Here is a 25,869-nt window from a genome sequence, read left to right as displayed (position 1 = left end):
TCCCAGTCATTAGAATGAGACCCCTCACTCCACCCCTCAATTCAACCCACTCATTTATTTCTTCTCCTTTCCACTCTTCGTCCTAACAGTTCCCTTCATACTAGCACTATCCCTCTGAGCTCCTCCACTAATCAAATCCATCAAACTATCCATTGAATCTCCCTTCTTGCTCTCTACCCCTTCGTCAGCCTTCGCATTGTCTGCATCCTTTGCCAATTTCTCCTCTCCATCTGCCTTCTCTACCTCTCCATCCCATCCCCTTCCGAACCTCTCTCTGAATGCACTCAAACGTCCTGCTTCATCATTCTCAACATTCCTTAATGAATCTAAAGAGGGCTGCCATAGAGGATGATTTCGTGTATCCTTTGTGCTGCGGTAAATGGGCGCTGGAGATGTGGATCGAGTGAGGTAGGTTGAGCCGTCGGATAGGGTAACGAGTTGTGTGAAAGTATATGGTCGAATAGGACGTTTTAGGAGAGTGGCGTGTCGAATTTGGTGAGTGAGGGTGGAGTTTATGGGGAGGGTATTGGAGGTAATGGAGGAAGTGCGGCGGAGGGTGAGGGATGGCAGTGACATGGTTTCGGCGTAATTAGACGAATGAAGATATGGCGTGTTAGTATTGACGAGAGGCAGAGGCACCTTTTGTTTAAGATACCGAGAGGTTTAATTGGATTCGTACAATATATTGAGTTCCTCGTCGCATTTGACGAGGCTTGCATCTAGATTTGTTTTCTGAGAACTTTTCTACGGTATTCGCGACAGACCAATGACGATGTGAATATAATTTTCAGCCTTGTGGAACCTTGTGTGGATACACAGCGCCTTGCATGTCTGAATATATTTTTGACTCAATTGACGACGGAATCGAATTAAATTTTACATCGATTGGTTCAGGGAGAGCTGCAGTTTTGTAGTATTTGGGAAAGATGATATCTACTAGGAATTCACGGAGTTTGCTTTATACAAATCAAAGTTCTGTTGTGGGAGGTTTTCATGAATTATTCTGGAGATGGAGTTCACTGGAAAAGACTTCTAGGAAATGTATAGTATTCTCTCATTTTGGCTGTAATTTCTTGTGTATTTACTTTACTGATATTAATTTTGAATCTCTAGATCACACTCATTCTTCTCGACACAATGCATTTTCAAAATGTATTCAGCAGCAATCAAGAAAAAGCAGCAACTTGTCCAATTCTTCTTCTTCAGACTCAACCAGCGCCATTAAATCAACAAATACACCTATAGATACCCCATTAGAAGCCCCCAATAAGTCCCCCGAACTCAATCAACTCGCTTTAGATGTTCGTCAAGTAATGCGCCATGTACCACATTCCGTCGTAATCCTCACCACTCCAAATCTTCATCCGAAGTCTGGAGAACCTTCAATAGCAGCAGCAGCTATGACTTTATCCTCTTTTACTACCCTTACCCTCTCACCAGAACCTATCGTCACATTTAACATCAAGCGTCCTTCCCGAACACTCGATGCGCTAAAAGCATTATACCCCGTCGGGTCAGCATCATCATCCGCTAAAGATGAACCCGATAGATGGTTTCACATCCACATTTTAGAATGCAACACATCAGGTGCTCAACTTGCCAATCACTTCTCTCGCGGTGGACCCATGCTCCCGGAAGATCGCAAGTTGGTGTATTCACCGGGCGCCATTGCAGATGTAACCACGAGAGGTATAAGACAGACGTTTCAATGTGAGATTCTGCGGAATCATGAAACGAGTGGATTTATTGATGTAGGGGATCATACGTTGGTTTTTGGAAAGGTGATGAGAATTGGGTTTGGGGAGAAAGCGGATAAAGTGAAGGGAAGGAAGAAGGAGTGGAGGGGTTTGTGTTATATGCAGGGGAAATATCAGATTGCGATTCCTATGCTGCATGCTGATAAGAAGGATGTAACTGTTAAAGGTAATGGAATTGAGGGTGCTGTATAAGATAATGGGGTCGAGGGTAAGGAGAAGTTGAACAGAGAGGGAATGCAGAGAATGTAGAGGACGGGGTCTTGGAGAGTGAAGAAAAGAATTTAGTGTCATGAGCACTAGTTCGTGGTATGTATTAAGAATCTCATGTCTTCATTTGTAAAGCTTGTTTTCAGGATGTATTGTGTTATATTTTACTATTATATGGGGTATCCACGCGCCAGAACTCCCGCAAAATCACAATAAAGTACCTAAGTAGGCCAGGCCCAGAAAATACCCGTCCATCCATTTAATCATGCCATCATAAAAGGTCGTACCGGTTCGTTTGCCGCATTTGTCGCATGTCGCATGTCTAGTCCTAGTCTGCTCGTTAGATGTCTTTCCTCACCAAATTTACTAGTAAGTGTACATACCCAAAGCAGCAAGTTGCGAAACTGGTTCCTCTTATTTGCGATTTGCCTTATTGGCAGCGCGCTAGTTGACTGTTAGCCAAGGTCTCTTTAGTATCAGCGCCAATTAAACATACCCTAGCCAACATAGCAGCACGACGATGATCTTGCTCTCCCTCCATATCATCCAGTTGGTCTCGAGAAACCGAGAGTTTATCTCTGATCGAGCCGTAGTTCTTGTACAACTTGCGATCCAAATGAGCTAATGGGAACTGGGCGTATTCTTTGAGAACTGTTGGCCAATGACGACGACTTTGAAGCTTTGCATGGCCATGGTCCCTATATGAATCCTTATACGTTAGTTTTTGAGTCTTGCATACCTGGCTAAGGAAACATGGAAGGAATACTTACACTTATACGTCTTGGTGTAAGCGCGCTTCTCCTTGGCGGTGAGCCAAACCATGGCTCTTGGAGCTAGGAAAACGGTTCTGGGAGGTGGGAGGGGAAGATTATTTGCGCGACACTTGGCTCGGCGCTTTGCGGCTCTGGTCTTGTATTTCTTGACCGTGGTATTTGTCTTTGCCATGATGAATTGTTTATTGAAGAAGGGGCTGATGAAAGAGAATTATTTGTTTAGGTGGGGCTGGGGTGGATAGAGGGAGGTGGTTGTTTGGAATTGAAAATGGATGGAGGCAATTTTGATTGTTATGCTAGTTTTTAAGCGAAACTACCCTCGAGGGGGAATTAGCTTGGAAATTTTAGTGCGGTATTTTAGTACAAAAAGGTTAGTGTGTGGGTGAATCTTAGTTGGTTATTGTCTGATGTTTGTTTTGATGTTTATGTGGTATCTGAATCTGGACTATGCAGTCTCTCATCTCTTGTTGAGATATCTAGGAGAGTTTTTAAAGTTGAATTCTTGATTTTGGAGGCAATTGAATAGCTGTTTTGAGGAGAAAACTGTTCTTGCTTAAGAGGTTGTGGAGTTTTAAACTGTCTCGTCAGGTGAGATACTCTCAGGAAGTACTTTGTATTGAACTAGAAGTTGGATATTTGAGATGTACTTTTAGACATTGAAAGGATTCGAATAGTACCATATTACTAGCTTTTAGGATCCTGAATATATCTCGTCGAATACTGAATAGTCAGGAGTTATACAGAATTTGGCCATAAATGTTGGTTTTGATGTGCAGTTCTAATATTGGAAGAGCTCGAGAGGTCTATTCTCTAGATATTTATATGTTTTGAACGAATCTCGTCGGATTTCGAGAGGATTGGAATAGTTACAACCTGAGTAGGATATGGAATTCTGGGATATATTAATGGATATTGAAAGGAAGTAAAGGGTTCATGGCTCAAGGAACTATCCGGAATTAGACGAATTCCATCGTGTTTCGTGAGAATTTCAACTATTGTGATCAAAGTAGACATGGTAATTTCATCCAACACTTGCAAATACCAAAGGGGGTTTCAGCATACATAAGGTTCAGCACATTCCTGAAACTCAAAGAGCTCTTATCGAGTATTTTTCAGCCATTAATTCAACAATTAAACTACCTTCAGGAGTTTTGGAGCGTCTTCTTCTCATACTAGAGGTTTAAAATGGTTTCTTGTAGAGAGGAAAGTAGAGACTCTAAACTATCTTTCCGAGTATCTTAAGCTAGCTATACCTACTGATCGAGCAAAGTCAGGATAACTATGGTATCTTCTCAGGTTTTAAAGGATTGAGTGTTAATGTATCTGTTTCACATGTTCGGTCTTTGACACTGAAATATTCAATGTGGTGATCTATGGCATTGTCATTCTTTGTGGAAGAGAGTGTATTTGGAAAACTGTTTGTTCATCTCTACAAGTACCTTTGCATGCATAATACGCCTAAATCCCAGTGTTTGTGAGATTATGAGTGCTGGTATGTAAAGTAAAGAATGACAAGCTGACCTATCTGAGGGGAATTGGCCTATTCATCACAACACAATCATTGGAAATTAAGCTGTCTAAGCATATATTTCGAATCAGAGATCTATCTACACCACTGATGCGTGATATAGTTAATTCTAACTCCAAGATCAGCATCATGACAAATGACAACTGTTACAAAGCCAGGACATGCACAATCTCATGCTTCGTCCCCATGAAAATGATTTCAGAACCTTCACCTCGGGATAAATAACGAGCATAAAGCATTCACTTGCTGTCATATTTATCCTTCAGAGCTAAAGACTAACGAGCATATACCACTAGCATTATTGATGTTAGGCACAGCAATGCTGACTACAAAGCACAGATACCGCGCCCCAAGAAGTAGCACCAACATCACTTCAGGCCGACGAAGGAAATGATATCTACAACTCTACTGCACACACGCGAGTGTCCGAAACTGCTCAATCTGCTGAAAATAGCAAAGTTACAACTCACGCTAGATTGAGTCGACTCGGAGAACTCGATGAGAAAATGCAAAAATGCCTCCATCTTACATTGGGCACATATTCAATGGCTCGGATAGTGCAGAACTTGTATCAAATCAGGACAGAAAACATGATAGAGAGAAGATATAAACAGCGTGGCGTCACTAATATTCTGGGTAGACTGTATCATCGATAGAAGAGTATTGCAACGAAAGGGTAACTATTTGAAGAGTAGTCTTAAAAATGAACATCTAATTTCAAGCATGCGCTGCTTGCCAGACTATTTATCCCTCAAGCTTTTACCGTTGACTCTGCTCGTTTGCACACGGGAATTCATACGAGCGCAATGTTTATCAAGGTAATTTTCAACGCGAAGTTGCAGAGCCTATATCTTTCTACACTCTCACAATTGTCTGTGGTGAAAGGCTGCCCATGTCTGACCTTGTCTGACTGGTTAAATCCCTTTCTTTTAAGTCTAGTAAATGTACCACTGTGTTCGATATCCGTGACTTTGTATTTGATGATTCCCAATCTCGTGTCATGTTAGCCTACAAATAATTTGATTCCGCAGCATTTGAGTATACTTGTTGAGGGGAACTAATCTTACGACATCCTTCGTCAATTACAAATGTCGCCAAGACAGGGGTGCAAGTTGTCTTTATTTCTCAAAATTACAAATTCTAGGAACCCACAGTATGGTAGTGGTAATGTTAAATCAAGTAGCGTCGAGTATGAGGTTCTGTGGAGTCGAATCTTTGAGAAATGGTAGCAGGAATTCATCTCCAAGTCGAAGCTAAATCCTTAAATTAAATTCTCAAAGTTTTAAGAGACCGGAATGAACCCCCAGGATGGTGACCCAATTCACGTTGTCTTGATTTCTATATAGTTTTGATAGTTAGTTCAAAAATATGTCATGAGTTTTTCGTCGGGTATAATAAATCAGTGCTACACATGACCCGACCCGAATATTCGTAGATCTCAGTCAATATAGTCGAGCTCCTAATTTCTTATATTCAATGTAGTGATACTAAACATCCTGTAAAAACATTTAACAAATCTCCTTTAGTATGATATCATGTGAATATTTGTCCACCCGAACTGGGTGGGCAGTCACAGCTTCCCCAGAAGCCTGTATAGTTCTTCTTGTGAACAAGCAATAGGCTATAGCAGCTATTAAAGCTATAGATCTGCAATCAGTAAGCTATAATATACATATATAGCACTAGGATCTCGATAATCATTACCGATCTCCTGGGAATGCCTACAGAGATTGGGGAAAAACAAATAAGGGAAGAAATCTGGTATCAGATAGGATTATGTCTAGTACGGGTAGCGAAATCCAAGCTCGAAGTAGATGAGCAGAATCGGATTACCTGGATATTATCCTTCCAGGAGCAGTTATTTCGTTGTAATCTATTCAACGAGATTTGAATGTTCCAGCAAGTAGAAGATGAGCTTTGGGAAGATATGATTTAGGGTATTAGCAATACTATGAAAGCTAGAAATGTAAAAGAGAAGTGATATATAGAAAGTGTGTACACTTATTATTTACTTATAAGCTAACTAGGGATGTAATCATTCAACATAATATGCAGGATACCGCGGGCCCTTCCCAGTAGACTATGATAATTACTTTACCAAGCCTTAACGGGTGAATAGTAAGATAGTGTGTCCGGATTGAAAGCAGATCTAGATCATTCGATAAGTAGAGAAGATTAATACTATTATCACCTCAGCATCAACAATAACAATTCAAATATTGATGATAGTGTAAGAAAGGAAAAGGAAATCTAGAATTGATACAGTCTCCCGATATGAAGATAGTAGCAATTCGGAAAGTGATATTGGAAGAGAGCAAATGAATGATATTTTGGGGAGCTTAATAGATGAAGAGCGGGATGTGTAAGGCTAATGTATTATCTGTAATAGGGTAGTAAAGATTAATAAGAATCTCAATCTTGAAGCTCTGAATAATCAGACTATGACTAGGGGATATGATATAATAATGGAAGATCTATATGAATAAATCGAAGCCGCTATCTATTGCTTAGATAAATATACGGAAAAGCCTTGCACTGTATATAGCAACATTGTAACAAGCGTTTGAGGAAAAGATCGATATAATATGTATACAAGAGTTCTGGGTATCCAATATATATATTCAAATATATAACGGATATCAATGTCTGTTCTTAGTAATCTCCTGGAGGGGAGCGGAATATACAAGGAAGGGCAGGGATGTCTATGAGTAATGATATATATCAGAACTGAGACTAGATTACAAGTACTACAATTAGCAGGAGAGGAGTATAGAGACTATATATAGCTTTCTATAAACAGAATTAAACTATTAAACCTATATAGAGAATCGAATATCTCAGGAGTCCTGGAGATAATTCTTGATCTAATATTAATTAGGGATATAATTATTAGGGAAGACTTTAATACTCATTATACACTATTCAAACTAGATGTAAATACAATGTATAATAATAATCAGCTTGCAGAATAATCCAGCAACAAAGGCCTCAAGTTCACAAACATCCCAAGGCAAGCGACACACAGAACAGAACACATGATCGATCTAGTCTTTTCCAATATCCCAGGAATATATATAGAAAATCAGGGCTGATATATATTATGGATCCAATCATAATACCCTCTTTACCATTATACAAAAAAGCGAGCTCAGCACCGAGATCCCAATATACATATTATATTAGAAAAGAAGATCTACCTTGTTTTAAGGAATAGTATCAGTTAACATAGTAGGAATCAAACGGGAGGCACAGATAACAATCACAAATATAGCCCTGAATCGAATTATTGAAAATATATAAAAGGTATTATAATAAACAATCAGAACAATAGGAAAAACCAGATCGGAAGATAAGAAAATCGGCCCCCTGGTGAACACTTAATTGTATAATCGCTTGAAATATATATCTCCAGAGCTGTATAATCAATAGCAATTACTCTACAGAATACAAAGCATTCCTATCATACATATAATAGGCCAAAAGAGGATACTAGAGGAAATTCCTTAATGAAATGAAATCAGATCGAGATCTATATAGAGTATCGGATAGCACAACCTGAGCCCCATATACTACTCTTTATCGATTATAATAGGCAAACGTATTATTACATCAGATAAAGAAAAAGCCAAGCTGTTATACTTGGAGATTCTGTAGCGCTTTAAAGCTATCGATAATCTCCCGGACTCCGGATACAATCAAAGTGGGGAAAAACTATCCTAAGGGGAGCCTATCTCTATAAAGAAAGTGGAACATAACATTATAGGGGTCTCGAGTACATCCCCGGGGACAGACTGGATTACAGTAAAAATTATTGAAGGCTATCTGGATAGAAATAGGCCTAGTTTTATATACTATTTTCAATAAGTGTTTATAGCTTAATCATTTTTCTATAGTATAGAAACAAGCAAAGATAGTTATACTATTAAAAGTAAGAAAGACAAACTGAACATCTCTATGATCATAATAGTCTATCACTTTCCTCTTCTGTATTGGGAAGGGTCTTAAAAGGATTATAGCAAGATGTCTAGTATAAATAATTTTAATACAAAAAATACTCAGCTTATAACATTATAATGCCCTTCCGAAATGATTGGCTATGGATTTAATAGTGTTATTTATTTACAATGTAAAAGTAGTGCTCAATAAAGGCTACGAGATTATAATGGTTATGCTAGATGTATAAGGAGCGTTTAATGCTTTATTTAAAAACAAATTCTTGAAACAAATGAGGAGACAGGGGTTCCTATAAAATCTGATTGTTTTGATCGATTTCTTCTTAACCTAAAGGCAATTCAGGATTAGACTTAACAAAGCAATAATTGATTACAGTATAATGAAATGCGGTATCCTATAAGGCTTACCCCTTTTGCCAATTCTGTATATACTTTATCTTGCAGAGCTACTCTAGCAAGATTCTAAACTTCGATTCGAATATATAGATGATATCTATTTATATCGATTATTAGCAAACGTTCAACAAAATATTGCAATACTAGCAAAAGATATGAAAAGTATATTCTGTTGGGAAGCTAGAAACAAAATAATCTTTGTATCCGAAAAGATGAAGATGATCCATATAATATGGTACAAGCATTTTATCAATCTGATATACGAAATAAACCGCGATTACACTATCTCTTCGATTGCATCAGGATCGGCTCTACAATAGCTAGGCATGTGATTTGATTGCAAGTTTACATTCAAACAATATATCGAAATACGAGCAGCCAAAGACTGGAAATTGGCTTATCATATTCAAAGGCTAGCCCGGATCACAAACGGACTTCCAACAGCATCCTTACGGAAAGCAGTGATCACTTGTTTATACCTAGTCTTATTCTATGGGGTAGAGATATAATACATAGAATAAATAAAAACTATTGGATAATATTGAGATGGGATATTAATAATAGTAAATATCTAATTAGAAGAAGCGATTCTAGCTATCAATAAGATTCTATGAATAATAATCAGAGAAGTCCTTCTAATCTAACGAATAATCCCGAATATAGTGATAATAAGGGATAGCGTTCTTCTATTAGCAGAAATAGTATTAGAATAAATAAAATGGAGAGCAGCTTTTTATGCCCAAACTATTAATCCAAAACACTTGTTTTATTATCAAAAGATAAAAGCTATCTACTCTTTTGGTAACAAGAAAGGCTAATTATAGTCAGCTAGAATAAAGATTCAGATAATCAGTCAGTATCTTTCCCGAATCAAGGAGACAACTTTAGTAGGATCTTACTATATATTAGAATATCAAATGAATCTTATTAGAAATTTTATAAAAAAGATAGCGGCAAAGTAGTTTCAGGAATAGTAGAATAAGCATATATACAATCAGATCACTATATTCTCTAATAGATTAGAACAGATCAATAAGAATAATAGGCGAATAGGATATAGATATATTATATATAGAGGATAGATAATAGTATACAAAGAAAACAATAGATTGCATCACAACTCTTATATATTCGATACAAAAGCGATTAGAGTATACCGAGACCTCCAAGTAGCAATCAGAAATATTATTGGTATAAAACAAATGGAAATCTGTATGTATATTAATAGCATATCAGTAATATAGGAAATGAAAGGTACAGCCTTTATTATATTGCAATAGACTTTCCTTAAATATTATAAACTGATGTAAATATATTCAATCCAAATCAAATAGTTGTTAGGCTATATAGGGATTGAAGAAAATAAGTGTATGGATGTATTTACTAACAAAGGGATAAGAAAATCAATTTCAAGATATATAAATCGATCTATAATAAGCAATATCCACTTTATAGCAAAAACTGCTATAGAATCGGCAGTACAAGTATGGTAAATTAAACAAATACCAATACTCTCTAAACAATATCAGAAATGGGATTCAAAAAGCATAAACAAATATTTTAAGAAACTAAAACTCTTATAAACAACTCTCCACTATATACTAGCAATCCACTTAATATATAGCAATTTCGAAAACTATTATTAATAATTTAAATACAAAAAAGCAATAATCTACTATTTATACGAAATATTCAAATCCTCCAAGCATATTATATATTGCTATAAAGTCCTTGCAATCTATAAAACCTAGTCCCTAGATATCAAGCTCAAATACCCACCCTGTAATTAAGCAACTTAAGAACGACTACTGAAACAACTAATATATATATCAATCAAATTCGCTAAATTCATTGTTATAATAGATTTCTATAAAAGTATATACCCTAAAACACTATCAGAAGAATAGAAAAAGAAAAGGAAAGGGATCGATTGATCCAGGCGAACATAAACAGAGAGTAGGAGGGAATAGATCTAGAAAAGCTATGTGGAAGAAAATTGAAGTATACAATATATTATATTGCAATAGAATATATACAAAAGCTACTCTTACAGGATAAAACAGCTTTCAAACAAATACTATATAGGAGATCGGAAATATGTATGAAGGCATTCAGAGGATCGAAGACAAAGATGCAAGTACACTAGCCATCGCTTAGGAGGTTACTGAGGATATTGAGACCCCATCCCTAGGAAAGAGGGATCATGTAAACTAGAAGATCATCCCGCAGTTAGCTCAACCGTAATGCCCCCTGGGAGGCTCGCTTATACGGCCCGGTTGAAAATTACTAATAATAATAATAATAATAATGTGAATATTTGTTCGACAGATAGGTGATTTTAAATTATTTGTTATCTATTCGAGAAATAAATATTTTCATATTAATATCTATTCGACTTCACTTTGATATATTAGTTAATTTATATATACTTTTGAAATCCATATATAAAAGATTAATTTCAGTAAGCGTTTAGTATTTACTGAAATTCAAAAATACTTATATATTTGAATTATAATATTCTATAAATAACAAACTAATAAGCATTTATCGATAACTATTCGATAAACACTTATTTATATACTAATATCTATTCGACTAATATTATACATAATTAATATAATATAATATCGTATTATTTTTTATAATATATTCTTTAGATATATAATATAGCCTCCGGATTTAAGCAGATCCGAAGCGACTCACATGTATTCGATGCAAAAGCAATAGGAGCATGGCGCGGATTAGAGTATCTAATCATTATGCTTGAAGATCCCTTGAACAGCCGGATCTGGATATATATTGATAATACATTAATCATCTGGAGTATATACAAAAACACACCACCCATAATACAATAAGCCTTCTACAAATATCACAAAGCAATAAAACAATTCGATATTAGAATAAAGTGATTATCTAGATATATAAAGATCGAAAACAATAAGGAAGCAAATCGCTTAACAAACACAAATACAATTGGGCTTATGGACTAGATAATCAACAAACTACTAACAATCAGTGGGGTCCGAATGATCGTCTATCAGAAATGCCTATATACAGAATCTATCTAATGGGAAGAGATAAACTCCTCTTTCTTTATTAACTATAAGAAATAGTCTTCTAGATATAATATAAAGAAGCCAAAGGAACTAATTCTATCAAAAGCAGTCTTATATCGATTGATAGTTATGAAAATAGGCTATAGCGATTACGCTGCTTATCATTAGCGATTTGATTATCAAAATAATAAGCTGAATTGCTTATGTAATAGTGTTAAGGAATTATATTATTTCTTTAAATATACTATAAACAATCTAAAGCGTTTAGACTAGCCTCTTATCCTTATAGAAATGTAATCTAACAAGTAAATAATTATATATATCAAGAAACTTTTATATATATCTAGTAAACTTACTTAATTGATTACCGACTTAGAGTTCTATATTTAGATTTATTCTAATTATTAAAGAATCCTTAAAAAGTAACAATCTTTTCAACAAAGCTTGCTGTTTATTTCTTATAAATTCATTACTTAACTAATTATTCGAATATATTATACCTCTAAAAACCGCAAACTCAATATATAATACAAGAGCCCTACTGCTCGACTAAACAAATAGCAATTCATTCTTGCTTTTTTTCCTTTACTATAAGGATCAAAGCCTACAATGAGCCTATCCATTTAGAAACCAAGCTCTATCTCAACAATAATCCGGATTAAATATTCCCTTCTAAAAACAAAAGCAGATCGCACCTGTAGAGAAGCGAATAACCTCTGGCATTGAAGTTAAATTGCTAAATTCGGTTATGACAATCACACCGCTCAAATAGTTCCTTATCTTAGCACATCTAAATACCCTTAGGGAGGTCCAAAACAGACGTTAATTAATATAAATAAATAAATAAATAAATTAGATATAATATAGTTTTTATTTAAGTTTTTATAATAATTCTTATAAAAGATTATAAAATAATAAAGTAAGTAGATTAAGTTAATATACAATCTATTTAGTAATAAATCTTAACTAGAATTTCTTTTATAAGTAAGGATTAACTATATATTTTGATGTCTGATTCTTAATACTATTAGTCTATTCGATAAATTTTCAAATATATATTGATATTTTATTAAGAGACAATTACAAATTTTAGACGGATATCTGTAAACTCCGTTTGTCTATTCGACTAACGATTATTTAGGTTTGATTATCTATTCGAGAAACTTGTAAGCTATTTTTCCCGATTAATACTCTTTACAATAAAACCTTCAAGTCTAAAAAAGATATCAATTAGAAGATCCCTTTGAGCATAACTACACCCCATCTAAGAATCAAGTTAATACTGAGCTCTCACTTACGATAATTTCGTTGAGCGATCCTGGTCTGTATACGACGACGCTCATCAAAATCTGGGATCCGAGTCCAGTCTTCGTTGGAATTTAAACAAGAGCTGTAGGCATTGTTAACTTTTGTGATCTCTATCTCTACTGCTTCGAGCTCGATGCAAAAGTGCTAGAATCCTGTAATACACTAGGCACTGCCAAAATTGCTTCTGGGTGCATTTTGAATGAATTGCAACCGGTAGGAACAGACTGACTTGTCAAGAAAATATCTTCGACTGTGCTTTTCATGGAAGTGCTCAGTAATTCGCTACGAAGAAAAGAAAACAGAGGAAAGTAGTATTGTTGAACCTCATGTGAATCTTATCTATGCAAGTCAGAATGATCCTCTCAATTGGAATTTCTACTGGGTAATGGGGCAGCCGAGGCCTGTAATCCTGTGACCGAAAACTACTGGAGAAAGTTTTTGCAATCAAAACCCTGTATTTTATCCAAAGAATGGGTCGTAAGTTACCGAAGGTTTGTTTTCTCTATCTTCAATATTTGGTTTCTGTTGTTTTGAGAAGGATACGGATGACGTGGTACCTACGATGGTAGGTCCTAAATGTAAATATTGTATTCTATCTAAAGAGCTAGCTATTGTACACAAATAGTAGGCCTTAACTAAGGGCTACTGAAAGAGCTAGTCTCTTTCGCATTTGCTTAGGCTTAGTACAGTGGCCATTGAATTGAAGTCATTCACCTACGTTCATAAAGTTTCGAAATAAATTGTCTAGATCGGGGGGCAGTCTCCCCCACCTCCCTTGAAGCAGCCCTTGGAGAAGACCCTAGCCTGTCGCTATTGTCGGCCTAGCATGGCGCTTCCCAGGTGATGCTACTTCACCATCGAAGTTCTGGGACCTTTTAAAAATGGGAGGGGTAAGTGACCTCGGTATGGTTTAATTTTTGGAATTGGAGCTGCTTGGGATTCCACTAACAATTTCGAAGATGCCTACTCCTCAACAACAGACCGATATAACGCGGATTTATTACCATCCCAATGCTAGCAGTCGGCAAAACGTCTTGGCTATCAAGGGGGCCATTTTCTCAAACAGCATCCGTATGCCTTTGACGCAGCATTCTTTAATATTACGGCAGCGGAAGCCAATTCATTTGATCCCAAATAGCGCATAGCCATGAAAGTCGTCTATGAAGCTCTGGAGAATGCCGGTAAAACACTGAACAAAGTTGCAGGCACTCAGACGCGTGCTATGTCGGTTCCTCGATGAGTGACTATCGAGATGTTGTTGTGCGAGATTTCGGACATAGTCCCAAGCACCATATTCTAGGAACCTGCAAAGAGATGATCTCTAATCACGTCTCCCACTTCTTAGATATTCATGGTCCTAATGCCACCATTCACACGGCTTCCTCATCACGTCTTGTTGCGACTCATCTTGGCTGTCAAAGTCTACAAGGGTGTTGGTACGATTATCAGTTCGGATGGGAAAATGCAACTAAATAACTTGGGATTTTTGAACCCCGAGGGTCGCTCCAGAGCATCTGACGAGAACGCCGGAGGTTATGGTCGAGGGGAAGGATGCGGCGTCCTTATTCTGAAGCGACTAAATAGGGCGCTTGAAGACGGGGATTCTATTCAAGCCGTTATTCAAGCCGTTATTCAAGCCGTTATTCAAGCCGTTATTCAAGCCGTTATTCAAGCCGTTATTCAAGCCGTTATTCGAGCCGTTATTCGAGCCGTTATTCGAGCCTCTGGCTTGAAATCAGATGGTTAGACCCCGGGTGTGATGATGCCTTCAAGCGAAGCATAGGCTGCTTTGACAAAGTACGTTTATACATCGCATGGGTTGGATCATGGGTCAACTCAATACATCGAAGCTCATGTAAGTAAAAATCTAAGATTATCCATAATTTGGAGCAAGCTGATTGGGTATTACTTAAGGGAACGGGAACCAAAGCTGGAGACCCAGCAGAGGTAGGAGCAACTCATCGCACCATCGGCGAGGGAACCACCAAATCGCGTAAGCTATGGATTGGTAGTGTTAAACCAAATATAGGTACGTCAGTTTGGCTCTACATAATATAGCTGACGATGATATCTTATGTACCGGTTTGAGGGACATTAGTTCAGCTCCAACCACTTGGTCGATAAACGATGGAATTTTCTGCTGGGGAGAGATTATCGGTTCATGTCGAGATACATAGTTTGAATGTTGAAAGGATTATTGACAACAATTCTACTTCGAATAGTGCGAGTTGTAGTGGACATCTGTGCTACGCAGATCAGTCCTGTTGACCGGATAAAATCCTTTTTCCCCAGCCCAGTTCCCCTCTTTGTGCCGAAATCTCGCTTGTCAGCCAGTCATATTTTGCATAAACAGCCCCATACAATTATGGAACCTCGAGCATGCATGTCCTTTTCCCCTCAAATCATCATAGGCTATGTCTTCTGGAGCGGCTATTTCCGGAATTTAGTCACAATTTGTCGCTTTCCCCGCAACACTGCTTCGCCGCAAAGGTGTTACTGAAGATTTAGAGTGGGTTGATTTTCTTTTGAATGCCGATGGGATGACAATTTGATTAATAGACAGAGAGAATATACGTCACTTCTTAGTTGCAATTGGAACATATTATCGTCCCTATATTCACAATCACGAGTTTGTGGATTTTGTTTGATGATCTGTGCTATTATAAGTTGTATATCTCTAGTGCGAGATACTCTTATACATTATGTATCAAGGCGATTTGCTGAATACATCGATGTTTCAATCAATCCTCGAGTCAGAATGGTATGAACATGCAACAGCGATGAAGGGCTTGGATATCATGTCCCTCTGTCTCAATGCAATACACCCATATTCAACTGAGTCGGGAATCGGCCAAAGACTTTGTCCAACCTGATCAGTATAACATGCGTGATACTGGAGCTTGCGGGAAGAGTTAGTGTAAATGTGACATGCAAGTGTGAGCGACGTCACCAAAACCCTCCCGTCTGTGATTAGTTCCCAGCATAAGTACAAGACTGGCCTATCACTTCCCTGAACAAGATTTCTACAACAAATTCACACGGTCTATGCGAGTTCCTAGATGGGGGGAACACAGGCGAAGGCAAAAATCGCTCTCCCTGGGCAGCATTTGAAAATGACTTCCGCGAGTGTGAGTAGGAACAGAGATACTGGCTGCAATTTGAGAGCTACCATTGTAGGTTGGTGGGATCCAATCAGCTAAAGAGGTGCCAGATCCGCTTCTTTCCCTCTTTGTCACTTTGTCATGGTAGCAGTACACCCTGTTGTGCACAACCCAGTGTACAAATTGAGCTGTATACATAGCAAGAGCTAGTATACTACCAAAAATTTCTTCATGTGATCCCCGATCTCCTGAAGATGAACCATTACCATTGAGATCGATAGCTGCAGAAAGGGGCTGAGAAGTAAGGTGCTGAGCGGCACTCATTCAGCTCGCAAACTCACCAGCTGAAAAGCAATGCATATACTCCTCATTTACATCCTTACCAAGCACATGCAAGCCGCCTTTCTTAGAGAAGAATCATGATATGGTCACACAAAGCGAGGACCTTGATATGTACTCTGTGATGGATTGAGCAGATTCTATTGTTTCGGGAAGCGCTAACCTTACCCTGAATGCTTTTGAATGCATGTGAAACGCACCACGCAGTGTCGTAATTGTACAAGTATCGTAGTCCAACCTTCGGACTTGTTTGCTTCGGAAGAGTACGAATCATTTGCATTTTATGCCGTCAAACGTTACACGACATCGTCAAGTCCTTTTGATCTGCGCGTACTAGGATTTGATCGGGGTTTTAATTGCTTTTCCGGCCAGATCAGCCCCGCAGTGTGCGCCATAACCTAACCTTGTAGATCCCTTCCCTTTGCTTAGAAATTGAGATCTGAATAATCTCTCCTCCATGTGATTGATCATATCTAAGATCTCTCTGCAGCTAAGATAGCACACACTATCGCATTGTGCATATGCAAAACTAATGCATTTCTACGTTTTCAATCGATAGCAGTTTTGTTTCGGAGACTTCCCCACCGTACCCGAGCCACCCCTACCTCTTCGTCACATTCGGAAGATCTATGTAAAATCATCATAACATGGATTTGATAGATATTGTACTGTATATTCAAGCCATTGAAGGGATGATGTGACGTGAATAGCAAAGACACGGGAACGCGCAACGGGCCGATCTTTTCATCATATGTTTCGAGCCTTAGGCACGTTCACTTCGTACAATCCTATAAGAACCAAGCTGTAGAACTGCTTGCTTGTTGTATCACGGGTCAAAGTTTAGTTGCTGGCTCAAACCCAATACATGATCTCAAAATGTTTTACAAATTTTCCCTGTTCCTCATTTTCAATGCTCTATTCTGGACCATCAATGCCAAACATAAGAAGTCATATTACTCCAAAGAAGACCTTCCAACATTGACCCTCCCATGGGGTACATATAGGGCGGAACTTTACGGAGAAGACGGAGAGGTCAGTGATTTTTATATTACTTATGCATTACCCTCTTTATAGCCGGCTGAGTTTTGTTCTCACTGACACCTTGACACAACCAGACTGTTCGATTTTCAAACGTTCGATTTGCTAAACCCCCTGTTGGCCCTCTCCGCTTTGCAGCTCCTCAATACCCTGATGCCATCAAAAACAACAAGAAAATTCTAGACAGCAGTGTCGGCGACAACTGTATCCAAGCCTTTCCTCCTTCTAAAAATTCAAATGTTACTGCTGAGCCTCCACCAGAAGGTAACCAAAGTGAAGACTGTCTTTTCCTCGATGTCTACGTCCCACTTTGGGCTTTGGATAAGAGTAGTGAGGAACAGCTCCCTGTTATTGTCTACATCTATGGTGGAGCCTACATATTCGGTGGAAAAAATACAACATTCAATATACCAGAACCTTACTCTGCATATGACGGAAAAGGTATTCGTAGAATTACCGACAATAGTGTCATCTGGGTGACGGGAAATTACCGACTCGGAGCATTTGGCTTCTTGGGTGGCTCTTACATGGAACAAAATGCTCAACCTAATGCAGGTCTGCATGATCAACGTCTGCTTTTGGACTGGGTTCAAAAATACATCGGTCTAGTCAAAGGCGACAAAAGCGCTGTCAGTGTCTGGGGGCTTTCTGCTGGTGGAGGATCAATTCTCCATCACCTCATTGCCTATGGTGGTGCCAAGAAAGAATCTCTTTTCCAAAGGGCCGCCATCTGGAGTCCATCATTTCAGTGGTCGTATGATCGAGCAGGTGTTTTGCAAGAAACCTTCTCCAGCTTCGCAACAGAAGCAAACTGCGCTGACGAAGATGCTCTCGAGTGCTTAAGAGAAGCTGATGCAGAGACCCTGAAGGTAGCTAATCAAAACGTTGTCAATCAACGCTTGAAACTGGGATTATTTCCATTCGGACCCGCGGTTGACGGAGATCTGGTGCCAGACCTCCCAGCGAATTTATTCAAGCAAGGTACACAAATTTCTACGCAACTGTTTTCATCTCCTGCTATAGTCTTCCAATTTACTGATAGAACATCACTAATCATGAATCTCAGGCAAACACGTTAGCACTGAATCTCTAATAATTTCTCACGTATACGACGAGGCAAGGCTCTTCGCTAACAAGGAAATTAAAACCGAAGCCGAGTTCACAAATTTTGTCACTCTCGCTTTCCCGGGTGATGAACTAGCAGAAGTGAGGCAGAATATCGAGGACAAATACCCATCTAGTTCATACGATAATGACCAACAGACGCGTCTCAGGGCAGTATTAAGCGACTCGACGTTTGTTTGTAACAACTATCAGATTTACCAGGCATACAAGAAGAAGTCCAACGTCTATGCCACACGGTACGAGATTCCACCGGCTCAACACGGTACTGATTTGCTTCCTGTCATTTGGGACGAGGAGGTCGACGTCGCCGGCCTTATTAAAACGATCTTTCCTTGGCTCCCTGTCTGGATCTCCAGATTCCTCGAGAGTATATGGGTGCCTTTAGCTTCGAGATACCAAAAGTACTTTGCTAGTCATGCACTGACTGGTGATCCAAACTATTACAATGGTGGCCGGGCACTCACATGGGAAGTAACAACTGACGATGGTAAAGAGTTGACAAACGCACTGAAGGTCGGTCTACAGTATTCCAATCCTAACCATCCATTCTATACTCTTGGATCTGATGGTCAGGTGGCCGCTGCGAGCTGTGATTTTTGGAGCGATCTCGCAGAAAAGATCATGATCATCACCGGTAATGAGAAGAAGCCGACGAGCTTCAGGACTCAGTTTTATGAGCGATTATGGGGTGGTCAAATTGAATTGTAATCACCACAAAAATGAGGGTTTGAGAAAGCTGGAATGGGGAAGATGGAAGTGAGGATGAGGTAGGATGGGATTTGTCACTTCATTTCTCTAATATTTGACGGGTGAATGTTTCTTCTTGCAATCATGGCAAATTTGAGACAATGAAAAATGTTCTGCTCTGACTATCTGTGCCGAACTTGCAGTGAAATAGTTACAACTGAGTTGATTGATATATCGAAAGACCAACAGAACTAGTTGGCTAAGAAGTGGCTAGGGTGACACTGCTGCAATAGTCTCGGAATCCATGATATCTTTCAATTTTATATTTCTTATCCTTCTCTTTTAACCTTAACGATGGCCAAATACCAATGCCATGCCCGAAAGAGTAATCAAGCTGATAGCATGTAGCTATAAAGGATTCTTGTGGGTTCAATATCATTCTAAGATTACTCTCTTATTGCATGACTATGAACTTGATAGTCTGACCTCGAGGTTCACTTCAATCTCAAGGTAAGCTTACTGGATAGCCCAGGTCTACAAAGAAGTATCGAAAAAAGCAAAGCGAGAACAACTACAAGTGCTCTGCTGTACAAGGATCGGCTGACGGGAGGAGGCAAGGCAAGGCAATGTCACTGGAGGCGGCTAGTCTAGAACTATAGTGAATTAACATCGTAGAACGAAATATCTATTGAGCATGTAAGGAATGTCACTATCAAAATGAAAACATGAGACTACCACCAATTTCGCTTTGTGGCAGCTCATGCAAGGTTGACATCATGTCTCTCAAGGTCTGACCTTGAATTGTCTCACGTATGTACATCAAGTACATGCCCTTACTTTTCCATCCAAATATCGACGTCATTAGATATCACACCTACTTCCCTACCACCACGTCTGTGAAGCATTGGGCCATCCTCATCTACCCACCTCAATCCTGATCCTACGGCCCTTAGTATTGCCCAGCTCTCAAAGGGTCCGACATCCCGAATCTCTAATTCAGACGTGAGAGCCCATCCTCCCCAACCTCTCTCATATGAACAATTCCCTTTCAGAGATAGAACATAAATGAAACGATAAAAATGCCTCTCTGGTACAACTTCTCAGACTGACATATATCCTATCGTAACATTGTACTGAGCATTGACTATGGAGTATAGATATGGGTGAAAGCTTAGAAAGATGTCGAAAACAAGAGAACATAGCAGCAACGGCTTGTTTTGACTTAGAAAAAAAAACCTTTGCTTTGGCGCTCACCTCAATTCAAAAACTGAAGCCCGCAACACGGTTTTATCAAGATGTGATGATGCAGGTTTATGAAAATTTACTTGATGAGTATACATATATTTTAAATTTAGCGTATCCACTAGTTACTGTGCTATCCCGCCTAGCATTGGCATTGGTCGACACCATGGTCAGTTTTTGGGAAACCTTTTCCTGTTAGCATGAGAATGTGTGGGATAAATAGTAAAGTCTGAGGATAAAGATAGACTCCCTTCTTGTTAAATGAAGAAGATCAAGCCCAAAAAGATTTAGGCTTACTCTAAGTGTGATCTTCCTGTGCCTACTGAAAATCTAGAGGATTCGGGTCTGATCTATACTGTGGGGTATAAAACTTCAGACATGCAACAAAAAGCATGTTATTCAAATACACCTTGAACACTAGGGTAGACTATATCTGAACTAGATGACGGAACTATATCAAGTGTATATCTCAGTACAGTTTAAGAATATAACCTCGAGACTATGAACTTTCTAAACTGTAGTTCGGTTGTTGTTCAATATCGGCAGTGAGAGACGGCTCAGAGCCAGACCAGAGTGGTCTTAATCCACTTGTCTTGGGACCCTGGAATGCTTTTAGAACTCAAGCTTGATCTTTGTTGTTGTCATCAGAATCAAGACTTCTTTGTTCTTATTGTATCTCGACTGAAAAGAATCCTCAACCCTCAAAGAATCCAAGGTGACAAACAAAGACTTCAGTGAAATGGATATCACTCTCACAAAGGAGTGCCTGAACAATGGCATTGTTAATTTCGACTTCCCCCTGAAATAACTCTCAATATGTCTGAACTAAAATTGAACAATCCCAACTACCTGTGTATATATATCGACCTAATATCTACTCATACTTATTCTCATCAGTTCCATAGTCCTTTACTTACTACCACATCTACCTCATCTACCACATCTTTCCAGCTCTTCACAAGATTCCAAACACAACGAAATCCAGACCCCAAACAGACAAACCAGCAACCACCAGAATGTCTTCCAGATTCTGGACCTCGGAGCCCTTGACAAGCGAAGAACGCGCTCGTCGCGCCAATCTCTCCAACGCAGAACGCCAATCGGAAGCCCGCGCCGCCCGCGAAGCCTACGATCAAGCTCAATCGGAAGCCCGCAGCGAGACATGGTATCAAGAATCTCCTCCCAGGAGATCCCGAACCCATCGATCCAACGCGCAAGCTCCCCCGACCTCCTCCGGAAACTCGCAGTTCTTCCAAGGTAGCCCTCAACCCAAGAGCGCCAAGCAACAGAAACAAGAGCAAAAAGCCCAGAGAGCCGCCGACAAGAAGCATCGTCAAGAAGCTCGTCGCGCAGCCGAAGAGGAAGCTCGCAAGGAGAAGAAACATTTCGAAAGCATGACCCAGTGGGAATATGCCAAGAAATGGAGTACCTCCGATCGGGCCGCCTACGGCAACGCATTCGATGACTTCTCTGCTTCGGCAACGGCATTCATCAAGGACCACACGCAAGAATTTCCTCGTCTCAAGAAACATGGTTGTGCGCGAAACAACTGTATTCGAGGAGAGATTCTTGGGGTTTGTCATCACGAGGTCGAGATGACACTTCGAGGAAGTGGAGTTTTCGATGAGAAGATGATGAAGAGGGAGAGGTTGAGATGGCATCCGGATAGATGGACTGGAAAGGGAGATTTGCAGATCAAGGCAAACGAACTTTTCCAGCTCATCCAAAGAATCATCGATGGTGATGTTAAAGCATGATTGCTCTGCAATTATGTATTAACGGATCCGGAAGTGAGAATTCGGTGAGAGAACGGAGAGAAGAGGAGTAGTTGAGCTGGTCTCGCTAATAGAGAATCGAAGACAGGTGAGAAAACGAGTAAGCAATAGCTGAGCTGGTCTCGCTACCCACATTCCTTTATAACCTTTCATTTGTTGAAATAGATTTCATTATTTCCTTTGTCATTTATCGGATACGGGTTTCCTTATTCCCTTTGTCTCTCTATCAACTATCAACAACTTAAAAATAAAAATAAAAAACATTCATATGTAAACAGAAATCCCATTTATGCAAATTGTGACTCTCGAACCTTGACCTGATTTAAGAACGAAGTAATACTACCTATTACCATGAAAAGAACCTAATTTTAGCCATCAAGACATCCAGTATACACCTCAATCCCTCAAATACCAACCCCTCACCACCGCAAGATCCCAAACCCCAGACCTCGTCCTCGGAATTGATAAAAAACAGACTTCCATCACCAACTCCCACGTTGATGCTCAACCAACCAGACTCTACCTATATCCAAGACTCACAACCTCACACCCCCATTATCCCCTCCCCTCCTCCGAACTCATAAAACCCTTGCATCTACACTCAAAACACAGCGCGCTCTACCCCCATACCTCCGATAACCCACGGCTATACATACATACATACCTCTCAACTCCATTTGCACATCCATCCACCATCCACCTATTTCTAAGTCTCCCGCAGCTCAAAGCACAACATAAGAAGGTTCGCGTTTCTCGGTATCGTTATCAAAACTTCTGGATTAGTCTTCCAGTGTGAAAGTCCTCGATAATATTTATTGCTTACTGCCCTACTCACTTGAGCAGCACAGATAGATCAACATAGGTGTGGAGGTGAATGAAGGGGAAAACCCAATTTCTCAATGTTTTTCAGATTCATACTAGGTACTTATCTACTCACTGTCTATACTACCTGATACCCACTAACTTCAATTCCACTCCTACTCTCACTCCCATTTCCCGACCCTCTCCCTCTCATCTTCCTTTCTCATTTTCCTGCCCCTCGTTCCATCTCCTTCCCTCCCTCCCTTCAACTCCCTGCCTGACCCTGACCTCCAATCGCCACAGTATAAGATGCAAAAATGTCGCTCACATTCGCATTCGCAAATGCGATAGCTGTAACTGTAGTCGCCATGGATTCTTGAAGCAATGCTGAGCATAAGGTACCAACCAGTTCGAAATTATCCATTCTCTCCCCCAAGCCCCTTCCCTCCCCCACCTTCAAAAATTCCCCTTCAATCCAAATCACAACATTTCCGCACACTCTCCTTCACTTCTACCACAGAATCTCCCCTCGTGCCCATGCATCCCCACTTAGCCATCCAATATCGCATCTTTGAAAATCGCTTTGGGGAATCAAAACAAGAAACACAAAAAGAGTAAACCACCCCTTATGCCACAATGACGGCACAAAACAAAGATAGAATTATTAGGAAATTTGCTCTGTAAGAGTGTGTGGGAAATTCATAAAATTCGTCATCAATCCTTTTTTCTCTCTATCCCCCCACCTTTCCCCCTCACCCCACCCACCATCTTCATCTGATCCCTCCTCTCCTCCACTACCACATCAATGAAATTTAATGTTGTATCGCGTGCCCAGCACAAATTCCGGATCTCAATAAACAATTAGTGCAGATGGAAAAGTTTCAACAAGTAAGTATGAATTTCTTTGATGATGTGTTTATCCACGAATGAATGAAATGAAGAAGAAAAAAAGTTGGCGATCGCTCAGACCTAGTCTTTAAGTCAAGTATGAATCCATCAGCTCCATAAACGCCATAAAACTTGCTTGCTTGTATGCTTAGCTCAATTTACACAGGAAAGAAAAGGGAAAAAACTCCGTATTGGTGAAGAGAACGAATTCCACATCCGTTCTCAAAAAAATTACATGATAACGCAACAACCACAACCTTTGCTTGACTCAGGAGAATCTTGAACACGAATTGGTGGTTTAGGATCTGGGATATTAACACCTTGCGGTTTTCCAGTTGCGATTTTTGGCATTGTGCTATAACTTGATGCTCTCTCCACTGGTGATCTAGGACCTGTACTTAATGTTGGTGATTTAGGAGTCATGGCAGAAACAGGTGAGACTGGCGAAACTGGTGATGGAGATTGTGGGGCACCTAATGGCCATTCTGGAGCTTGTTCTTCTGACTTTGGTTCCTCTGGTCCATCTGGTCCCTCTGGTGGTGGGGAAAATGAATCCGGGCGTGGTCTGTATTCCTGTTGATTTAATGGCCTAAAGTCTGTATCATAAACATTTCCATATTTACCCTCCTTCTCCCATTGTTCTTGTTGCATACGTTTCGCATGAGTCGGAATTACTTGTTGATCGGGAGGTAATCTAGGATCAGGTTTGTACATAGTAGCCAACCAAGGTGGGTCACCTTCAGGTCGTTTCGATGTGTTGATTAGGTCGCCTGAACGAGTTTTTGGTCGTATATCCGGCGCATTTGTTCCACTCGGCTTTTGTTTTTGTCTTTGTGCTGACGTTTGTCTACCTCCAGGAAGTGCAGCATTTGCGCCAATAGATCCTTTCCGTCCTGGTGCTTTCTTTGTAGGGGATCGTTCGGATGGCGATGCACGAGTAGGTGTAGGTGATACTCTAGCAGGAGTAGGCATTGGAACATTTGAAGAAGACGGTGTAGCATCATCAAGTATAAGTGAACTTTTGACACTGTGACTCCGACTTCTTGCTTGCTTAAATGATATTGGGTCCTCCTCGTCATACCAATTGTTGCTTGTTTTTCGAGCTATAGGTGTGTCTCGTTCGAGATAATCGATCGGTATTGGTAGGGGACTCGTTTTCGATATGGGTATCTTCGATATACCTTTCGTACCTAAATCTCCAGCAGACTCTTCAGGTAATCGTAAATCCCACGGATTGCCTTCTCCATCCCCATTCACCACCATCTTCTGCCTTTTTTGTCCCTCACTTCGAATGGCATTACTGGCATCTTGACTACGATCCCGTCGACTAGATTTACTTCCTGCTCTTGGACGAGGTATCGGAATTCCAGCTGCTTGTAATTCTTCATTCTCAATTCGGGCCAATTTATCTCTGTGAATCCACCTAGAATGTTCCACCTCATCCATTTCGTACGCTCCACCGTTCATACCTTTCTTACCCCCAGAATCCATACTTCGACCACCTTTGTTATTTCCATATGAATCCAGTAAACTATCAGGAGCACTAGGAGTATCGCTGATATCACTATTCTGTCGATTTAATTCATTTGCGCGAGCTGGAGCCAAATGGTTATGATCGAGGCGAGGACCAAAGGTTTCTGTACTTGGACGTAGTGAGTAACCGTTTGTTTGAGAAATTTGTCGATTGTGATTATGATAGTCGGTGACGGCAGAAGGTGAGGTCGGCTGAAGGAAAGTTTAATTAGCATAACAACTTTAAAAAAGCCGAAGATAACCATGAGACTAATTTTTTTTACCTCTACTGGCACAGAATAATTCCAAGAATCTTGACCGTGAGAACTACTTGGCGGTGTCAAGCTGGTATGGGCTTGCGATGTAGAAATCGTTGCCAT

At 39.7% G+C, this 25,869-nt stretch overlaps 7 protein-coding genes across 7 annotated transcripts; 4 read left to right on the top strand and 3 right to left on the bottom strand.

Moving 5' to 3' along the window:
• Positions 1-54: 54 nt before the first annotated feature.
• EAF02_007077 (uncharacterized protein) lies at positions 55-576 on the bottom strand (the record flags this gene model as incomplete). Its single annotated transcript, XM_038903125.1, has 1 exon — positions 55-576. One exon carries the CDS (start codon positions 574-576, stop codon positions 55-57), a length of 522 nt encoding a protein of 173 aa, XP_038757446.1.
• A 350-nt stretch (positions 577-926) lies between these two features.
• EAF02_007076 (uncharacterized protein) lies at positions 927-1,949 on the top strand (the record flags this gene model as incomplete). Its single annotated transcript, XM_038903124.1, has 2 exons — positions 927-1,041; positions 1,114-1,949. The coding sequence occupies 2 exons, from the start codon at positions 927-929 to the stop codon at positions 1,947-1,949; spliced, it is 951 nt and encodes a 316-aa protein (XP_038757445.1).
• Positions 1,950-2,378: 429 nt separating this feature from the next.
• Positions 2,379-2,909, bottom strand: EAF02_007075 (uncharacterized protein; the record flags this gene model as incomplete). The annotated part of the gene is made up of 3 exons (XM_038903123.1): positions 2,379-2,408; positions 2,461-2,662; positions 2,704-2,909. The coding sequence occupies 3 exons, from the start codon at positions 2,907-2,909 to the stop codon at positions 2,379-2,381; spliced, it is 438 nt and encodes a 145-aa protein (XP_038757444.1).
• Positions 2,910-14,341: 11,432 nt separating this feature from the next.
• Positions 14,342-14,728, top strand: EAF02_007074 (uncharacterized protein; the record flags this gene model as incomplete). The annotated part of the gene is made up of 1 exon (XM_038903122.1): positions 14,342-14,728. The coding sequence occupies one exon, from the start codon at positions 14,342-14,344 to the stop codon at positions 14,726-14,728; it is 387 nt and encodes a 128-aa protein (XP_038757443.1).
• A 2,569-nt stretch (positions 14,729-17,297) lies between these two features.
• On the top strand, positions 17,298-19,985 carry EAF02_007073 (uncharacterized protein; the record flags this gene model as incomplete). Its single annotated transcript, XM_038903121.1, has 3 exons — positions 17,298-17,453; positions 17,537-18,440; positions 18,526-19,985. The coding sequence occupies 3 exons, from the start codon at positions 17,298-17,300 to the stop codon at positions 19,290-19,292; spliced, it is 1,827 nt and encodes a 608-aa protein (XP_038757442.1). The 3' UTR covers positions 19,293-19,985.
• Positions 19,986-21,529: 1,544 nt separating this feature from the next.
• EAF02_007072 (uncharacterized protein) lies at positions 21,530-22,270 on the top strand (the record flags this gene model as incomplete). The annotated part of the gene is made up of 1 exon (XM_038903120.1): positions 21,530-22,270. One exon carries the CDS (start codon positions 21,530-21,532, stop codon positions 22,268-22,270), a length of 741 nt encoding a protein of 246 aa, XP_038757441.1.
• Positions 22,271-24,208: 1,938 nt separating this feature from the next.
• EAF02_007071 (uncharacterized protein) lies at positions 24,209-25,869 on the bottom strand (the record flags this gene model as incomplete). The annotated part of the gene is made up of 2 exons (XM_038903119.1): positions 24,209-25,702; positions 25,774-25,869. The coding sequence occupies 2 exons, from the start codon at positions 25,867-25,869 to the stop codon at positions 24,209-24,211; spliced, it is 1,590 nt and encodes a 529-aa protein (XP_038757440.1).

Source organism: Botrytis sinoallii (genome assembly GCF_014898435.1).
Source record: "Botrytis sinoallii strain Bc 23 chromosome Unknown BSIN_011, whole genome shotgun sequence".
Taxonomy (NCBI): Eukaryota; Fungi; Ascomycota; class Leotiomycetes; order Helotiales; family Sclerotiniaceae; genus Botrytis; species Botrytis sinoallii.
This window is presented reverse-complemented; position numbering and strand designations above follow the sequence as displayed.